Consider the following 17,767-nt stretch of genomic DNA (forward strand, 5'->3'; position numbering starts at 1 on the left):
GTTATGATGTGATTTATACGAAAAGGAGTAGCTAGGTGATGATATATAAGAAAAGGAGTAGCTAGGTTATGATATGATTTATAAGAAAAGGAGTAGCTAGGTTATGATGTGATTTATACGAAAAGGAGTAGCTAGGTGATGATATATAAGAAAAGGAGTAGCTAGGTTATGATATGATTTATAAGAAAAGGAGTAGCTAGCCAACAACCTCAGTCATGTTCAGAGGTGAGTTTTCAAATGGTCAAGAATATCATTGTAATCAAATCATGTAATCAAATGACTGTACATATCAGTGATAGTTTATCCATTTGTAACCGATAGTGTACAACCACTGAGAGCGTACAACCAAATGGACCCTTGTGGTTACATTTGTACACTCTCCTTGTGGTTTTACATTGTGGACAGCACAATAGCACAGGCTGTCCCTTGAGGCAGCTGTGACATCCTCTGTGGTCTAACCTCATCTGTCATGAGAGTAGAGATGGAGCGGCCAATCTCGTGGTACTGGGGCCCCTTCCCAAAGGGTCCCAGCAACAGGAACAGAAACCTGGGGTCACACAGAAGGTCCAAATGTACCATGAACATACCATATAAACAGTATACCATGTACACAGTAAAATAAAAAAGTGAGAGTTTACAAATGCGCACACACACACACACACACACACACACACACACACCTGGTGGGAACAGGGACCTCAGTGAGGCCGGTGAGGAGCACAGCGGGAGCCAGCCTAACGAAGGCTATGATTGGTCGATCCAGGAAGTCCACCTCCCCTACCAGGACGTTGGAGGCCTCAGCTCCTGGTGGGATCTTCTTCATGAAGTTCATGTCCACCTGCAGCAGACAAACCGTTACAGATGATACCAACTCATCTTTAAATTACCAAGACCGCAAGACAAACTATTTGTTTCGAAAGTCACAAAAGCAGTGGTTCTCAAACTTTTACATTTCAAAGACCCCAATATCTCTGAGAGTGTACAAATGGGTCTATTTGGTTCCATTCGTACACTCTAAGAGTTACAGACTTGTAACAGACCATTTGGAACCCTGATGAACCACCCTGATGGTCCTTTCACCCCACGTTGAGAACCACTGCACTAAAGTAAATGTATTGGATATGAGGCCGATACTGGGCTACTATCAGAATCAGAATCAACGTTATTGTCACATCACTGGATTACAGGTGTAAAAGAGTGGGTGGCATGCTTTTGTCTGCAAGATCTCAATATTTGCAGTTACAACCAGAAAGAGTCAGAATAGAGAACGGGGCAAAGAACATGTCAATAACAGGAAGGCACAGTCAAATCAAATATACAATGAACAATACACATAATAGGGTATTATTTAATTGTAGTGCAAACGTTCCTCTATACACAAATGTGATTTTAATGCAAAGACGTAGCTTATAAAGTCTTGTTTATTAATGGATCAGATAATTACTCTTCATTGGCCAGAAGTAAATTATACAAATCAGAGTATTTCTACACAAAAATGCACAAACTACATGGGGGGAAACTGTTGACATTCCACTATCTCCAAATGTCGTTAATAGATACAGCATACCTATAATATAATATAATATAAAACTGGTCCTTTTTGCTGTGCAGTCATAACCTTAAAATGTCTAGAAAAAGCTTATAAGATGAAGAGAAGTACAGAATGTCTCATGGAATATCTAGTTTCCCACGGTATCAACTGACCAAATAATTTCACAGGGGACCAACTAAAAGATATAATCCTTGTTAAGTTGTCAGTTCACATGATTAAGGGACAAGGATATGGGAATTAATGCTTAATGCGCTATATTATGTCAGGGGTTATGATGTCATGATGTCATATACCCTGCTCAGTTTCAGGGCACCCAAAGACTAGTCAGACACCATCAATATCAAATAACACAGCAATTCTAAAACATCAGCCTGACAACAAGAGCTGCTTATAAGGAAAACAAGCTCTTAGAAATGACTAAAACAATGACATATGTACAGGATGCCAATTTCTTGGGGAGGCTGGTAAGATTGTATACCCGCACAGCCATTTTGGCAGTTGGCAGATAAGCAATCGTTTGGGCATGTCAGCCTATTCTAAATAAGTAAAGCATGTGTTGTTGCCCTGGTGTCTGTAGTGTGTTGCGACCTCTGATCATCACTGCCCATTGAGAGGTCCATGGGAAAAGCAAGTGTGGAAAGATCAAAATGGCTCCGTGCCGAGTGCCGAGTGGATTTGACACTGGCTTGATGACAGTAGATAGGACTTTGTGAGCAGTCATTAGTGTACAACTACATAGCATACAGTCCATATATATCAATAACACTAATCTCTTTAAGTAGCTTGCTTCAGTATAAATCAGGTCTTACGGCCAGGCTGCTGTTACTACAGACTGTATTTTAAAACCACACACATGCTACTGTACCTGGGAGTACACATTTTACTTTTTGAACTGAGATTAACCGGAGAAGCAATAGCATAAAATGTAAGAACTATAATACCTTGAAAACACCCATGGGATCATGGTTTCACATTGCATAAAACCACAGCTTTGTACAGTAGCAAAACAGCAATTACAACACAGCACAATACAGCTTCCTATTATGGGACATGATGGGATCAGCAGCTTAATACTCTATCATCTGGCACCACCTGCCAAGCTGTCATGGAGCCTACTTTCGTATTTGTAATATGTAATTTCCTTGAGTCAAAGTTGGTACAGTATGTATGGTGTGAGGAAGGTGCACATTCCTCTCGCTCATTTGATCACATTTATCTGAGCCGTGAACTTGTGATGTTTGAGAAAAGATTTCCCACACATGTTCAGTCTATTTGCCCTTCTGTAGGGGGACTTTAATTACCTGACCTGGCTACCCGACCCTTTAAAAAGCAGGAGTGCACCATCCTTCCCTCCCACTCACACTACCAACCATTTTCAAGAATGACATAAGCAACAAAACAAAATCACTGTCATCACTAAATAATATCCTCATCAAGGTCACATGTTCACTCAAAAGGAAAGACACACTCACAATATTAACATCACAGACCACAACTGGATCAAGACATTAACGGACACATTAAATTCAGGCACTTCACCACAACGAATCACAACACATTGATTGATCCAGTCAGTGATTGACAGGGGAACAGACTTACAGCAGGCCTTTTGGTGGCCACTCCCAAGGAACCACAATTACAGTGGCAGTCCTGCCGAGAAACAGAACTAGACTTCATCTCCTCTCAACCAGCACAGCCAAAGGGCTCATTTTAAAGCTGTTCAGGTAAATATGGGCAGAGAAAGTGAATGAGAACTGGTATTTTCTCTCCCAACAACGTCTACGATTACTAGTAATACTGCTCTTGAACAGTGAACGCCCGGCCAGCCCCTTCCGCTGTGTCTGTTCAGCGCAGGACTTTGGTTACACTGGGAAGTCCCCAGGTGTGAACATATGAGAATGAGATTGTGTAACCCTCCCTCCACCTACACAGGCTGTACACAGGATGTGTACAACTTGTGTTTATGTGAAATTCCACAGTAAATTCTTTTGGCATCAAGTCTCTGTCTGTTTCACCGCCTAAGGCAGGAGGAGATCAGTGACTCCTGGGTGAATCGGCGTGTCAGTAGATTTTGTTCATCGCTCTAGTCAGTGACATATGATACACACAAATATGTCTTCCTGTAATATTCATGACACTCGAGTAGGCCCTTTACATTGGATTGTGTATAATTTAGCACAGCTACATCCTACCTATTGTCATCACATTTTCATTAGCCAGCAGGTATGCCGGCCTCGTAGCCTGACACTCAGCCTGAATTTTCATTTAGTTTCACTCCATTATTCAGTCTGAAAGCCCTCTGAGTGTAGCAGTTTTTCTGAGATGGGGGCGTGGCCAAAGTGGGACTCTTTGGCGATTAGTTCATACTGGGTTATCTCGATCCCGATTGGGCCGGTTAGATTTTCAACCGTGAAAACCCTGCCTTTCTACAGCGTCACCAGACCCTGAATGCGAGTCTAGCGTTTCAGGGGCTGGAGCTAGGCCGGCCTTGTCATTTTCTGAAAAATGGCTAATATATACTTTGTCGTACAACCCTTGCTGAATATAAAAGTGAATAACTACGGCAAGCAACACAATCCTAAATAGCTTTCTAACTATGTCATTTAGGATCTTATGTACAGTAAACAATAGTAAGCATCTTAAGAATTTATTTTCAATCCAAATTCGAAATATTATAATATACTGGCAAAAATAACTGGCAATCTAACAACACATGCAAAGAAGTACAACGGAGGCTTAGAAGAAGCTGAAAGTGCTTTTACCTTGCTGAAGTCTACAGTGCTGTTTTCCCTGCTGCCACCATGACCATTGCCTCCATTGATGCGGCTTTCGCTGGGTTTGCTGTTCTCCAGGTTCCCAGGGGCTGACTGAGGAGATGCCAACAGACCTGGGAATACGGGTCATTGTGTTAATGGTAGCATCAAACACCTGTTTCGTGATCATCAAGTACAGTATGACTTATTGACAACCGATAACATGGTTTTACAGATTCATATCACAGAAAAAAACAGAGGCAAGTCATCAACGCCACCTGGGCTGGGTTCTCTGTAAAATCCTGAGACTTATTTCAACTCTGAAAGTGTACAAATAGAACAATATGGACCCGTACGGGTCCATTCGTATTAACACTGAGGAATTTACTGTGTTGAGCGTTGTTAGTTAAAGGCTTTGATACTACACACTTTCATGTACACAATGCACAACAGTTTTGAAAGAGTAAAACATTTAAAATACATGTAAAACTGACGGGCCTGCATCATTTGGGTGTGTTATTGTGGAAAAACAATTCGCAATAACTTTTGGTGAAAAAGTTACACAGTATGACTTTAACACACATGTGTACATGTACAAAAACACATGATATGAGTGCAACTTTCCTTGCACTACAAAAAATAAAAAAAATAAGCCTGTGTGTTAGTTCTTCATAGCATTGCAAGCTCGTTAGCATTTAACACTATTTACTGTTATATTGTAGGCACTGCCAATGTCTTGTCATGTCTAAAATCTATAAAAGATGTGATTGGTTGTTTTTAAGTTTCACCACTGAAATGGTTTTCTGGCTTGGACTGATTGGAGCATTGGTTAGATCATGAAGTGTGAGGTTGTAATAAGATTGGTGGTCTGGAGGAGCTGAAGGGTGTTAATTTAAACCTGCTATTCAGGCCGAATGGTCCCAGCGGTTAAACTTGAGAAACCATGGACCCAGTCAGACCCAATGGAGTACTCTCACTCACATGTTGCCCCAGTGTTCACGTGACCACACAGACAGACGGAACCCTACACCACCTACATCACTAACGCTGATTACGTTGCTCTCATGTTACTGTCTATAAGAGCCAGGCCTTCAAGAGCAAAGGGGAGGACTTTTAAAAGTCACTCACGCTAACCGATGTCTGAGGAGTGTTCTCTGTGAACATGATATCCTTCATCAGCACATGATCATGGCTCTAGTTTAATAATGACCATAACTGGATAGTTAATATTTCCTCAGAAGATATCGCTATCCCAGCCAAAACCCTGATATGTAAACCAAAGTAACTCAGTACGTGTGAGTCATGAGACGAGTCAAGTGATAGTGTGGCACCTTTGGTTAGGCACCTCTAAAAATCAATAATAAATAGAAGGGAATGACCATGCAGGAAATTCTGGAGAGTTAAATTAACTCTCCGGACTTTACTGTGCAGAGATCAGTGTGGGTCAAATGAAACGTCTGCTGATGCTACGAAAACGTGGGCCTAACTCAGAATAGAACAGAACAGAATAGAATAGAAGCGTCAGCAAAAGATTAGATTAGAGAAAGGGGCTTGTGACCACAATCCACAGGAGAGGGAGTTGAGGGACTGAGTGGAACAATCGGCACATGGAGTTGAGGGCGGGTGATGATTTAACGTTCAAGGTTGCCCTTGAGCAAGGCACATAACCCTAATTGATCAGGTGGAGCTTGCTCAGTGGCCATCAGTGGTTGTAATGTGGCTATGCCAGAAAGCTCCCACATGTGAAAGTGTCTAAGTGCATGAATGAGAAACGCGTCTGCACATACTTGAAACTGGATCCGTGTTATTATAGTAGTGGTGCTCAACTTCACAGGAGCTTATAAAGCCTTTTTAAAACTATGTCAACTGCGACTAGATGTTAGTAGATGGGAAATGTGAAAGATTGCAATTGGAGCAGGCGATGGTGACTTGATCAGATCATGTCCCTTTGGCAGTGGTTTACCTTTACCAAACTCCACACACACACACACACTCTCTGGCGTTAATGACAGCGACACAACCACTAGCCATGTCAGATTCAACTGGAGCTAAAGTTGTGGAGGGCAAAATACCTTACATTATTGACCACAGATGGAGTATCTTGTTTATTTCTTTACCCACACACACACACAGACACACACACACAAAATGAGTTGATAAACTTGTATTTAGAGCGCTGCAATAAAAGCAAGGATACCATGCTGTGCTATGCGATGTAGGCAGGATATTTGCCTTGCTGAGAAGAGGGAAAGCGGAGATCTAGTCGAGATCTGTCCAGACGGTCTTCAGACGAGTCAAGCTCTTCCTCCTCTCCCTCAGGGGAGAAAACCACCACATGGGGAATCCTAGCACCTTCACCTTGCTCCAGCCACTCCTCACCCTCCTCAGACAGATTCTCAAGGGTGGAGGAGTGACAGACGCTCAAAAAAGGCGTGTCAACAGTGCGTAGTGGAGGGGAATCATGGAGGCGTCGAGCTAACGGAGGTGTATTCTGGGGCGTGCTGAACGGGGAGGCACCGGGAGAGGAGGTAGGGCTGGTAAGGAGGTGAGCAAGGAGGCCAGCGCCCCCGTACACCGTGGTGGCTCGTGGAAACAGAGGGGGGGTGGCTCGAGGAAACAGAGGGGGGGTGGCGGTGTGGTAGGAAGTGAGAGGACAGGACATTCGTCGGAAGAGAGAGGGACGGGAGGACAAGAGGCCTTCCACTGAAGGGGAGACTGAGGAGAGAGAGAGAGAGAGAGAAAGGGAGGGAAGAGGGTATAGCATGGAGGACAGAAAAGAGCATCAGGAGAAAAAAGAAATGTGGTTGATCACAAAGAAAACTATTGATTGGTGGAATGATGATCATGCTGTTTTCTCAAAACACATTTCCCTGACAGGACAACAAAGACTTGAGTTGAAATGTTAGCGGAGGTGTCAAGTATAAGAGGAAAGGGCATAGTTGGTATATTAGTATTGCTGTTATTTTCAGCGAGTGACACGGTCACATGAAAAGTAGAAATAAGGAGTGCAGATGGTGGGTTAGTTAGAAGACAAATTAACACCAAGTCTCACAATGCAACCAGGTCAGTAAGAACATTTAGGATTTAGGAATATAGAGCATATTAACAAAAAAGATTTTGTCCTAGCTCACGCATGCGTGTGCACTGTGCACAGACAATTCTGAGTTTGACTACAAGAATCAAGCGAATCATGTCATGCCATGTTTCACGGGTTCTGGATTTCCATACGCTACGGCTGGGTTTCAGATAAGGTTCTCAGAGCCTAATCTGGGCCCTGCTCAGGAGGCATTAAGTGCAATTACATACTCCTTCCGAAGACCAAACTTTTCATCGGAAAGGGAGGCGATATAACTACAAATTGACGTCATTCCGAGCTTCGAAAGGGCGGTCCCAGAACTTTTCCTTGGAACCCGTGGACCTCCAGATGTCCTGACTCACCAAACTATAGTTCGGAAGCCTTTCTGAACCGGGGGATTTTCCGGAGCATGTAACTGTGCTTTACTAACCCCGAGTTGTGGAAAAGCCATTGGAGGAGCAAGCGGTTCTGTTGCTCTGGATTAGTCAAGCTGAGGTGGTGACACTGGAACCAGATGCAATTGAACCACTTAAGCCCAATTTTATACTTTCACAAATGTTCAAAAATAGCTATCTAAGCTTGATGATGTGGGGGGGGTCTAGAATAAATGCGTTCTATTGAAAAAAAAAATCTAGATCTAGAAGATCTAGACTCCTATCCACTTCCTTGTTAACTTAAAACTTAAAAATTCTGTATCTCGGCTCCTGAGTACTTTTTGTTTTTCAATTAAAAATCTCTGGCAGCCAACAGCTAAAAATCTGAAATAACTCTGGCAGCTGGTGAGTTAAAGTACATCTGTAAAAACAATCAAAAAAAACTAAATCAAACTGGAAAAACGTACCTCGCCCTTCAGGGGTGGTCCAGGTTATAACGGAAACAAACTAAACTAAACTAAATCACAGAACTTCACGGATTCTGGTAATGTCCAGGATATGAAAGGTTCTGGGTTTCCCTTTGTGGTACTTGAAAAGAGCCATAACAGTGCTGAATGCCATAATTCCACAGCTAAATGACAGGTTCCAAGCTGCAACTTCAACAAGTTAGGCAGCAAATTAACAAACCGGTTACGATCGGTTACAAGGTTGCACAACGTTAGCAGCAGCAGAGACAGACCTATGCCTTTTAGGTTGCATTACCGTATAAAGAAAGAAAATATTAATTCGTTGTCAATAGACTTGTTTTTTATAAATCACAGATGATCTCAGATGACACACTCACTAGTCACAAGACATTAGACAGTTATTTACCAAGCTGACTCAACATATTAGCAGACAACAGCCATGGATTAGTTTAGCCTATTAGAATAGGTGCTGACCAAAAGCACTTAATCATTAAAAGAATGTCAATGGTTCTCAAAGTAGGGTCCAGCGACCCTCAGGGTTCCTTGGGGGGGTTCGGATAGACCCAGCCCACTCTGGGGTCTGAACTCACCGAGCCATATGGTGTTCATCAACATCATCCCATAATCCCACCTTACACCTCTTACTGAGAGGTCGGCAAAGGGGTTAGGCATTAGGGATTCAAAGTTAATAATTAAGCCAAGAACTTTCAAGAAACGTCCGTCTTCAATCCAAAAACACATGCCAAAACAACAGGATGTTGGTAGCGACACATGCCAACTGAATGCCATGCATCAATCAGAGTCCTGTTTGTCCTGTCCTGTTGTCTTATCACTGTTACCTCAAACAATAGGCATGTTACATGTTTTTTACAGACCCCACACACTTTGGACACTAACTTTGATTGGTTAAGATAATATGGCAGAGGAATGACCGCAGTTGAAGGAAACCCCATGGCATCATTAAAATATAATAGTACACCAAAACATCAATTGTGTGAATTTATCAGTTACTATTTCTGCAGTGCAGTATTTCACACCAATATCCCTCCTACCAAGTACTGATGAGAATGTATTTATATCAGTAATAGTAACGACTCTTCATAGTGACATTACAGTAAAGAGAATGAGAAGAGCTGTGTGGCCTCACCGTTGCGTTCCAGTAAATGGGGGTCAGAGTGTTTCTTGCCTATGTCGGCGAAGGAGCGCACCAATGGGATCCGGTTACTCAACTTCTTCTCATTCTGGTGGTGGTGGCGCTTCAACATGACCTCCTTGACCTTCTCCCTCATCCCCTCCTCTAGCTGGCCAGACGCAAGCATGTTGTCAATCAGCATGTCTGAGGGCACAGGGGTGAGAGACACCTGAGTGAGTGTGTAAAGCCTCATTTACTGTATACATTACTCACTGAAAAGGACAGATTTATTAATTTTGTTTTACTTTTTTCATGGTAATAATTTTGTTAGACTGAATTATATTTAATCACATGATTCTCGGGGAAAACAACAAATCACGCTCACACAATGTGGCGCAATGCAACGCTTTGTGATTGTGAGCCGTTTGGTGTAGAGCAGGGATTTTCAACTGATTGTGAACCAGGGACCACCACCCTGACTAAGAATCAACCTGGGGTCTTTCTGTACTGTACACAATATATATACTGCCCCCTGCTTTTTTCCCAAAAGTCTGTGGACCCTGGTGTATGATGGTGTGTGATGTGGTCCCTGACCATGCATTTAGTAATGAAGGAATGGATATTTTAATTTTTCGGAACAGTGCATTAATGAACTGGTGACCTATGATGACGTGTCAATGTTGTCAGTTACTGGGAAGTCAGACATCAAGAACTTCCACAGAAGAGGGAGTTAGAATCTCAAGAAGGGGGAGTCTATACCGGATTGCCTGATTGAGTCATCATCAGTGCATGGGAGTTAACACCACTGGTGTTATCTCCCATGCACTGACCCAGAGTGGTGTTAGCTCTCATGTACTGACTCAGAGTGGTGTTAGCTCTCATGTACTGACTCAGAGTGGTGTTAGCTCTCATGTACTGACTCAGAGTGGTGTTAGCTCTCATGTACTGACTCAGAGTGGTGTTAGCTCTCATGTACTGACTCAGAGTGGTGTTAGCTCTCATGCACTGACTCAAGAGTGGTGTTACAGTAGCTCTCATGCACTGACCCCTGCAGTGCCTGGTTGCAGTACTGACCTGCTATCTCTTCAATGGTGTTGGCTCTCATGTCCAGCATGACAGTACCATTGAGAATACAGCTGCGAAGTTCAAACAGGCTGTGCAAGGACAGCGTAGCCACATAGGGTTTACTCCAGCGCTCACCACAGTCTTCCACGTCCTCCTCAAACTTTAGCCACCTGAAATGCATGCACAAAAGTAAGCCGTTTAAAAACAAGCTACACATGCATCAATATTAGAATTTGATCAATGCCAGATCTTTGGGTCTGATACCAATCTCGATATTGGAGAGTCCCAGCTCAGCAATTAACGATGTTTTGACCGATAGTGTCAGAAAGTGTAACATTTTGTAATCAATTAAAAAAACTGATTTGATTAAAGTTCCCATTTGAGAACATTTAACTGATAAGCAAACAAAAATAAAAACAATAAATATATTTATTAGTACATATATAAAACTTCTCATATGTAAAGAACATTGAACTTTAATTATACAATGAACAAGCAAGTAAATATAAAATATATAAACTGAACTTTATTTTATTTAATTACTTAAGAGATAAGAGAGAGGTAAGAACTTTACATAGCCAATCTACAAGCTCACCACAAGCTTTTCATTTTTTAATGTTTTGAAATTTTCCACCCAGAATGACATACCCAAAATAGGTACACCAGGTTGAAAGTGGTTAAAAGTTGTGACACATCGCCTACATGATGATATGTTGTTAAAAAAGTCAAATAATGGCAGATATATTGGTCGGGCTTTAATCAATATCTACATACTAATACAAACAGATTCTGGCCTGGTACCAGAATATCAAAATTACTAGGTATTATTCTGCTTTTGCCAAACATAAAAGAATATTTTATTTTAGCTGGATTGAAATAGCCCCCTACTAAAGCTAAGAACCAGGTCAGGATAAAGCCTGAATCAAGAGTCAAGTGTTTCTCCATACCGGGCCGTCTCCTTCCACTCCTGCATGCGTCCGTCTCTGAAGGACAGCTCGTCCAGCTCCGTGAACAGGTCATGGGGGATGTGCTCCTCATCATCATCCTCTGTCCCAAGGATGAACTGTACTCTCTGGGAAGGTGTGTCTGAAGAGAGAAGGATAGGAATACTGTAGCTGGACAATATGATTTAAAAGCGTGTCCATAATTTGGACAAATAGACAAATTTCAATAAGTCTCAGTATATGTAGATGATTTTTGCTGAATTATATTTAAAGGTTTTATCTTGTGGGTAAGCATTTTATTTTTTATGTTAAAAGTAGTAGTAGTAGTAGTAGTTCACCCAAAACTCATATTTTCAATCAATTACACACCCCATGAAGCCTTGAATTCATGGGGATTTTTTAGTTTTTGTCGCATTCCTAAGCCAATAATTGGCTTAGGAATCTCCTATTGACCAAAGACCCGGTCATCAAATTATTATTAGGAATGTGACAAAAACAAAAAAATCTCCATGAATTCAAGGCTTTATGGGGTGTGTAATAATTGATAGAAAGTATTTTTTAGGGTGAACTACTCCTTTTACTGCTTCAGATGTTTTTTGTTTATTCTGTCTTATCAAAATGTCCTTGAGCAACTGTTTTTGTGCCGCATTCAAACTATCAGCTACAAAAGATACAAAACTACAAAGCTCTGCAGCATATCTGTGGCTGAGTCGCTGTTGAGGTGTTGTGCAACACGCTGCTTGTTGACATCAATCAAGCATGCTTCTGACGAGCAAGAAAAATATAAAGGAAAAAGGGCTTGGATTTAAAAGAACAGGGATCCGGCAATAATTATTTCACACCCTTACAAGCAGGAATTGTTTGAAGAGAGAAGGTGAGGGGAAATAAACACCACTTGCAAATGCACATGAACCCTAGTATCCCTATTTTGGTTCCCTTTGTTTACTTCCAGAGTTAAATTAAAACAGGATTTTACAGAGTAGACTGGGATCTCGAGATAAAAATCGTATCAAATGTAGATCTGTGGCCTAATGCGTATCAAACTGAAAATTCTTGAAATGTTTTTTTTTTAAGGTTGAAAATCACTGCCATAAAGCAACCTGCAACAATTGCTTCAGTCATCCTACTTTTTATTGTGCATGTGCAGATGTACTCCACAAAGGAGGAGGTGGGTGGCTCAGCGTTTGAGTCAAATGTGACTGAAGGTGAAAGTAATGCGGGAGCAGGTGGCGCTGAACGTACCGTAGGTCGTGGACTCTCGTCCATCGTCCTTGTCCGATTCGCGCTCCCTTCTCTTCCTGTGGTGCTTGTGTCCGCGGTGGCGATGTCTTCGCTGGGGGGGTCTGCCCAGGGGGACGTGGACACCGACATACACCGCTCTGTGGCCTGGGACAAGAGGAGGCAGAGAGCAACGCTGGATGTTAACAACTGTTAAATGATATGCAGCTGCCCACAGTGTGTGTGTGTGTGTGTGTGTGTGTGTGTGTGTGTGTGTGGGGGGGGGGGTTTCCTTGTTCCCTTGAGATTAGAACAAGTGAGTTTAGAGAACAAAGACAGTGGCCATCTTTCATCCAGAGGACGGAGACAACGGAAGACTTAAAAAGGAGACGAGGGGACATGCAGGCTCCTCTCCTCTATAAACACTATATTGCTGGCGATGGTATCCCTTACTGTGTGGTGTTCCTACTGACGTCAATGGAGACGGTAGAGATAAATGGCAGACAGTGCAGTAGTAAATACCTGTTCATTCATTGTAGCTTTTTTGTAGCTTTTGTTTTCATTGTAACTTTTTTAGCCTTAATAGATTCAGTTTTACCAATAATGGAGCCATTTCTTACCTTCAACTATTACTATTATTACTAGCAGCCCAACATGTATTGTCAGTATGTTGTTCTTTGTTGACTGCTTGACATTTTATTGCTTTACATTTGTTTATTAAGTCAAGATCTTCCAGTTTCCTCCTAGCTCCTACAGTAGCATAAACACGCCTGTTTCCATTCTCCCACCAGCAGTTCCACTGAGACATGCAACATGTCAACACCTGCTCTCCCCCGACCCAAACATGCAGGTTGAACATGCAGGCTCAAACACATTTAGGCCCCAATAACTTGCATCTGGATTTATTGAATTCACATATCTCTTCCCCATACATACATACATAAGTGCTGCATTCTTCCAATTACACATTTCAAAATGAAGTTTACCCCTTGCATCATGCCAGTCATTTATATATATATTTTTGACTTCTCTGCTAGCTTAAATTAGTCTGAATTGCTGGTCACCTTTGTGGATTGGAGATGCATTTATAATTTACTTCATTACCAAGTGTGTTTTAGAATGACGAGCAGAACACAGTCTACTAAATCTTTTACCACATGCATCTTGATGAAAAGGTCAAATTATAACTAAATACCGACCACAAAATAAAATCCCCAGTGTAAATTTGACTCTGGCAAGTCCAATTCTACTCAGAGATTCAACTCTGAGTGTAAAATTATTTGAATGTCCATTTTTGCACTGATTTTTAAATACATTTTAATGTGATTAATTCAAGCATGTTCTAATTTGACCTCACTGTGCCGTTTTCAGCTGTTGAATGACAATGGACTATATTAATCTTTATCTATCCAGACTGAGAGACCTGGCAAAGAAAAGACACAACAGCAACAATAAACATTGAATTTATAAAAGGAGAGTGATGTTTCCTGTCCTGCCCAATGATTGATTGAACATTTTAGGGTTCTGCCTCCACTGCTTCCGTTAAGCAGGAGGTTATCTTTGTTTTATTATTCTACGCTGCCAACCTCATGTAAAGACCTGAATACAGTGCGCGTGTGTGTGCGTGTGTGTGTGTGTGTGTCTGTATGTGTGTTCCGCACGCACATGCGTTGGTTCCTTTTAATGAGCCAGACCAGAGCTTGGGTGTAATCAAGTCCATGTTGTGAAGTGGAAAGTGGAACAGAGCAGTACAGTACAGTAACTACAACACACAGACCAACGTTGTGCAATCTGCCTCTCCAATCAGACTTCTAGAATTTCAGCTAAAATGACACTGGCCAAACCTTATATAGTAACATGTCATATTTATATTAACAAACACTGAGAATAAGCACAGACTCCACACAGAATGGATGATTCCTACCCATTTTCCATTTAAAATCACATAATTCTCCTCCAGACCTCAGCAATGATGACACTTCATTGCTCATTCTTTTACACCTTTGAAAGAAGGCCGGCAACATTATGTGATGTATTATATACATCCTGTGCCACTTGGACGTTATCTAGGAATCCCCAGCCAAGCAGGACAAAGTAAACGTTGTTAAATCTTCCAGAATATGTGATGCGTCAAGCACCAGCTTGTGTGTAACGGGATAGGGAGGACGATAACTGAATGTCTGTGGGGTACATAAAACAGTGTCTGAGACATATCTGCTACTGTGTGTGTGTGTGTGTGTGTGTGTGTGTGTGTGTGTGTGTGTGTGTGTGTGTGTGTGTGTGTGTGTGTGTGTGTGTGTGTGTGTGTGTGTCTTTCGCTACATGGTGTTTTATGTGTAAACACATTCAGCACTTACTCTCCAGCTCTTCTTTCTCAAAGTTGGTGTGTTGGGTGGCGCTGGTCTTCCCCAGGTCCACCACAGCTTCCTCGTCATTCCCCTGAGAGGAAACACACTGATTTAGTATAATAACAATGTAAAATACTGTACTCTATATTACATTAGTTGTTTCCTTGAAATGAAGTGCTGTACAATAATAATGATAGAAAACATGTTAAAACAATCAGTTAGAGTACACTGTAGGGAAGATCTACACTGAAGGCACATGCTCGGCATATTTACAAAACCACAAGCAACAATTTGCTTCACAGACTCTTTTTAAGCGGTAAAAGGAATTGAAACTGGAAATACGAATAGAACTGGGAGCAAACATGCATGTATCCGTGTAAACAATTTAAACATATCTATTCTGTACATATGTATCATGTGTGCATGCACACCCTCTACAACATAAACACAGGTATTTTACTACTACAATGTGTGACGTGTCCTTTGTTTTTCTCATGATTTGATGCTCTGCAATGCAGAGCATTGTGATTAACATATTCATTAAATGTAGTTCATAAATAAATGTGACTCAACTCCAGGTGGCAGAGCCTGGGAGAGGTGGTAGGCAGGACAGACCAGCGAGAAACGGATCTAGGCAAGGCCAGGCATTGCTCCAACACCTGCAGCCACGAGGTCAATATTTGTGTTGGGCACAAGCCAACAACACCTCAACTTTACAAAGCCACATGGCTAACACAAACACAATAAACACCACACACACACACATACTGTATACAGTACATAGAGCAGATAGCATACTGTACACCACATGTGCACACATACAATATTGTATTACAGTAGAGAAAATAGTATACTGTGATCTCCCTGACCAGAGCAGACCATCACAGGGAATGCATCCACTGCTCCAGCATTGCTATTGATGAGTACCGTACTTTATGACAGAGTATTATCTCTTTCCACACAAAAGCCACAACAGTGATAACGGACATTCAGATCCTACTAATCATCATCTGTCGATTTACATTCCTACAGTCACACCTACTGGAGTGACCGAAACTAACCCTCTGATACTGCTGAGGAATCGGATCCCATCATTCCTGCAGGACAGCATGCTAAAAGCCAACAATTACACTACAGCTGCTTGCCTGCTTCAAAGATTTTTTTGGCTGAATTAACACACAACATAACTAAAATACACAACTTAAACACACAGTAAACGTACAACATAACTTGTTTGTTAAGCCTGTGGTTATTGTACTTTATGATGTGAATGCCCTGGAATCAAGGGATTACGGTGCTTATCTTCAATAACAAAAGGGTGACAAAGTGGTTGATAAACTATTTATTGTCACACACAGAGTGTAGACATGTTCGCTTAATTTGGCCTTTGTGCTCAACCCAAAATAAAACAGACTACAGAACAACTGTGATACAGTAACTTAAGATCATAACAGAAGTGACACAGAGCCATGTTATGTCATTGCAACCAATCTGGTAAGGGAACCCATCGCCAAAAAGGGGGGGGGGGGTCCTTTGAATTTGGGCTCTGAATCTATCTTGAGAGATTACATTTGCAACAGATAGTGGAGTTGACTCTGGGAACAAGAGGAGAGAGCCAAAGTCCCTGACCTAAAATGACCTGTACTCAATTTCCAGGAATTACCATAGTTGTTGTAGTAGTAGCATTTTTGAAATGCTGGACAAGAGCAGCCGTGAAGGAGCATTAGCTCACATCTACAGTATATTGAAAAGTGACCATTTTGGCCCAGCTAGTGGCAGGGCTCTGGGGATGGCAATGTCGGGCAATTCAAACCATTTTGTTCCGATGTAAGGAGCAGCAGAGCCTAAAGCTAGATCTGCTGGGGGACTTCTAGACTCATTCTGGTTTCAACCATATCCTCACCCCAGGCCCAGGGTGCAACTAATTATTACATTCATAAACGACTAATCTGTCAACTATTTGATTAATCTATGTAATTAATTCAGGACATAAAATGACAGTAAAATGAGGTAATAAAGCACAAAATGACTGTAGATGCTATCATGCTCATCACGTGTCCAGCAGTCAAAGTTGAAAATAGTCAAAATCTTGTTTAATCTCGTTTAAGTCTTCAAATCATCTAAATTGACTTTAAGATTTTAAAGTTGAACCATCTTCATTTATACTCCATCGTCCGGTTGCAAAACAACGCATGGTGAGATTGTAGATCGGCAGTTTTTTGCCGTTTTTTTGCACAGGACACCGACTATCGACTAAGTAGTATAAAATCAGGCTTTTGTCTTCCAACAATGAGCAATTCTTTGCTCTTTGTGCACACCATTCTATTCTTTACCCTGTAGTCATATTGTGGAACAAAGTGTGTAAATGTTTGTTATACTATTATGTAATAATACCACAAATGTAATACTATATATTAGAATCAATGTGTCATGATGATACAACAATTAGAAATGATTCACTAAAAGTATTATTTTCATCATTCAATTAATCAATTATTCACTAATCACTACACCCTTATGAGATGAATGGTTGCAGCTGCTGTAGACCTTTTATATAGATCACAAGCTTCCAGAAAGGCATTAAGAATGTCCAGAAAATGTTGGAGCTTAATTTCACATACTAGAAGAACCAGGGAAAGAGCAGTCCCAGATTCTGTAATCCATACAACGTCTCAATAACCCTTAGAGGACGCAGCGACTGGTGCAGTCTGATAATGTCATGAAAGGCTAGATCACGGACCCCGTGCCATGGCTATTTTGGTTGTTTGGACTTTTTCAGGGTGGTTCCCAGGACAGCTCTACCTGAAATATAGCAGGGGCTAAATACAGCCTCACAGC

General features: G+C 41.5%; 1 protein-coding gene across 2 annotated transcripts in view; it reads right to left on the bottom strand.

The window, feature by feature from the left end:
* LOC308083188 (sodium bicarbonate cotransporter 3-like) overlaps nucleotides 1–17,767 on the bottom strand; it is a 45,828-nt gene that overhangs the window by 19,067 nt on the left and 8,994 nt on the right. For both annotated transcript variants that reach the window (XM_080425393.1, XM_080425392.1), the window contains exons 2-9: nucleotides 14,939–15,020; nucleotides 12,606–12,749; nucleotides 11,367–11,505; nucleotides 10,429–10,589; nucleotides 9,370–9,558; nucleotides 4,315–4,439; nucleotides 681–838; nucleotides 460–547 (exon numbers count right to left, since the gene is read on the bottom strand). In XM_080425393.1, coding sequence (XP_080281519.1) covers nucleotides 460–547; nucleotides 681–838; nucleotides 4,315–4,439; nucleotides 9,370–9,558; nucleotides 10,429–10,589; nucleotides 11,367–11,505; nucleotides 12,606–12,749; nucleotides 14,939–15,020 — 1,086 coding nt within the window. The remainder of the gene's footprint in view (nucleotides 1–459; nucleotides 548–680; nucleotides 839–4,314; nucleotides 4,440–9,369; nucleotides 9,559–10,428; nucleotides 10,590–11,366; nucleotides 11,506–12,605; nucleotides 12,750–14,938; nucleotides 15,021–17,767) is intronic.

The sequence above is a fragment of the Gymnoscopelus braueri genome (assembly GCF_963280865.1).
Source record: "Gymnoscopelus braueri genome assembly, chromosome: 4".
Taxonomy (NCBI): domain Eukaryota; kingdom Metazoa; phylum Chordata; class Actinopteri; order Myctophiformes; family Myctophidae; genus Gymnoscopelus; species Gymnoscopelus braueri.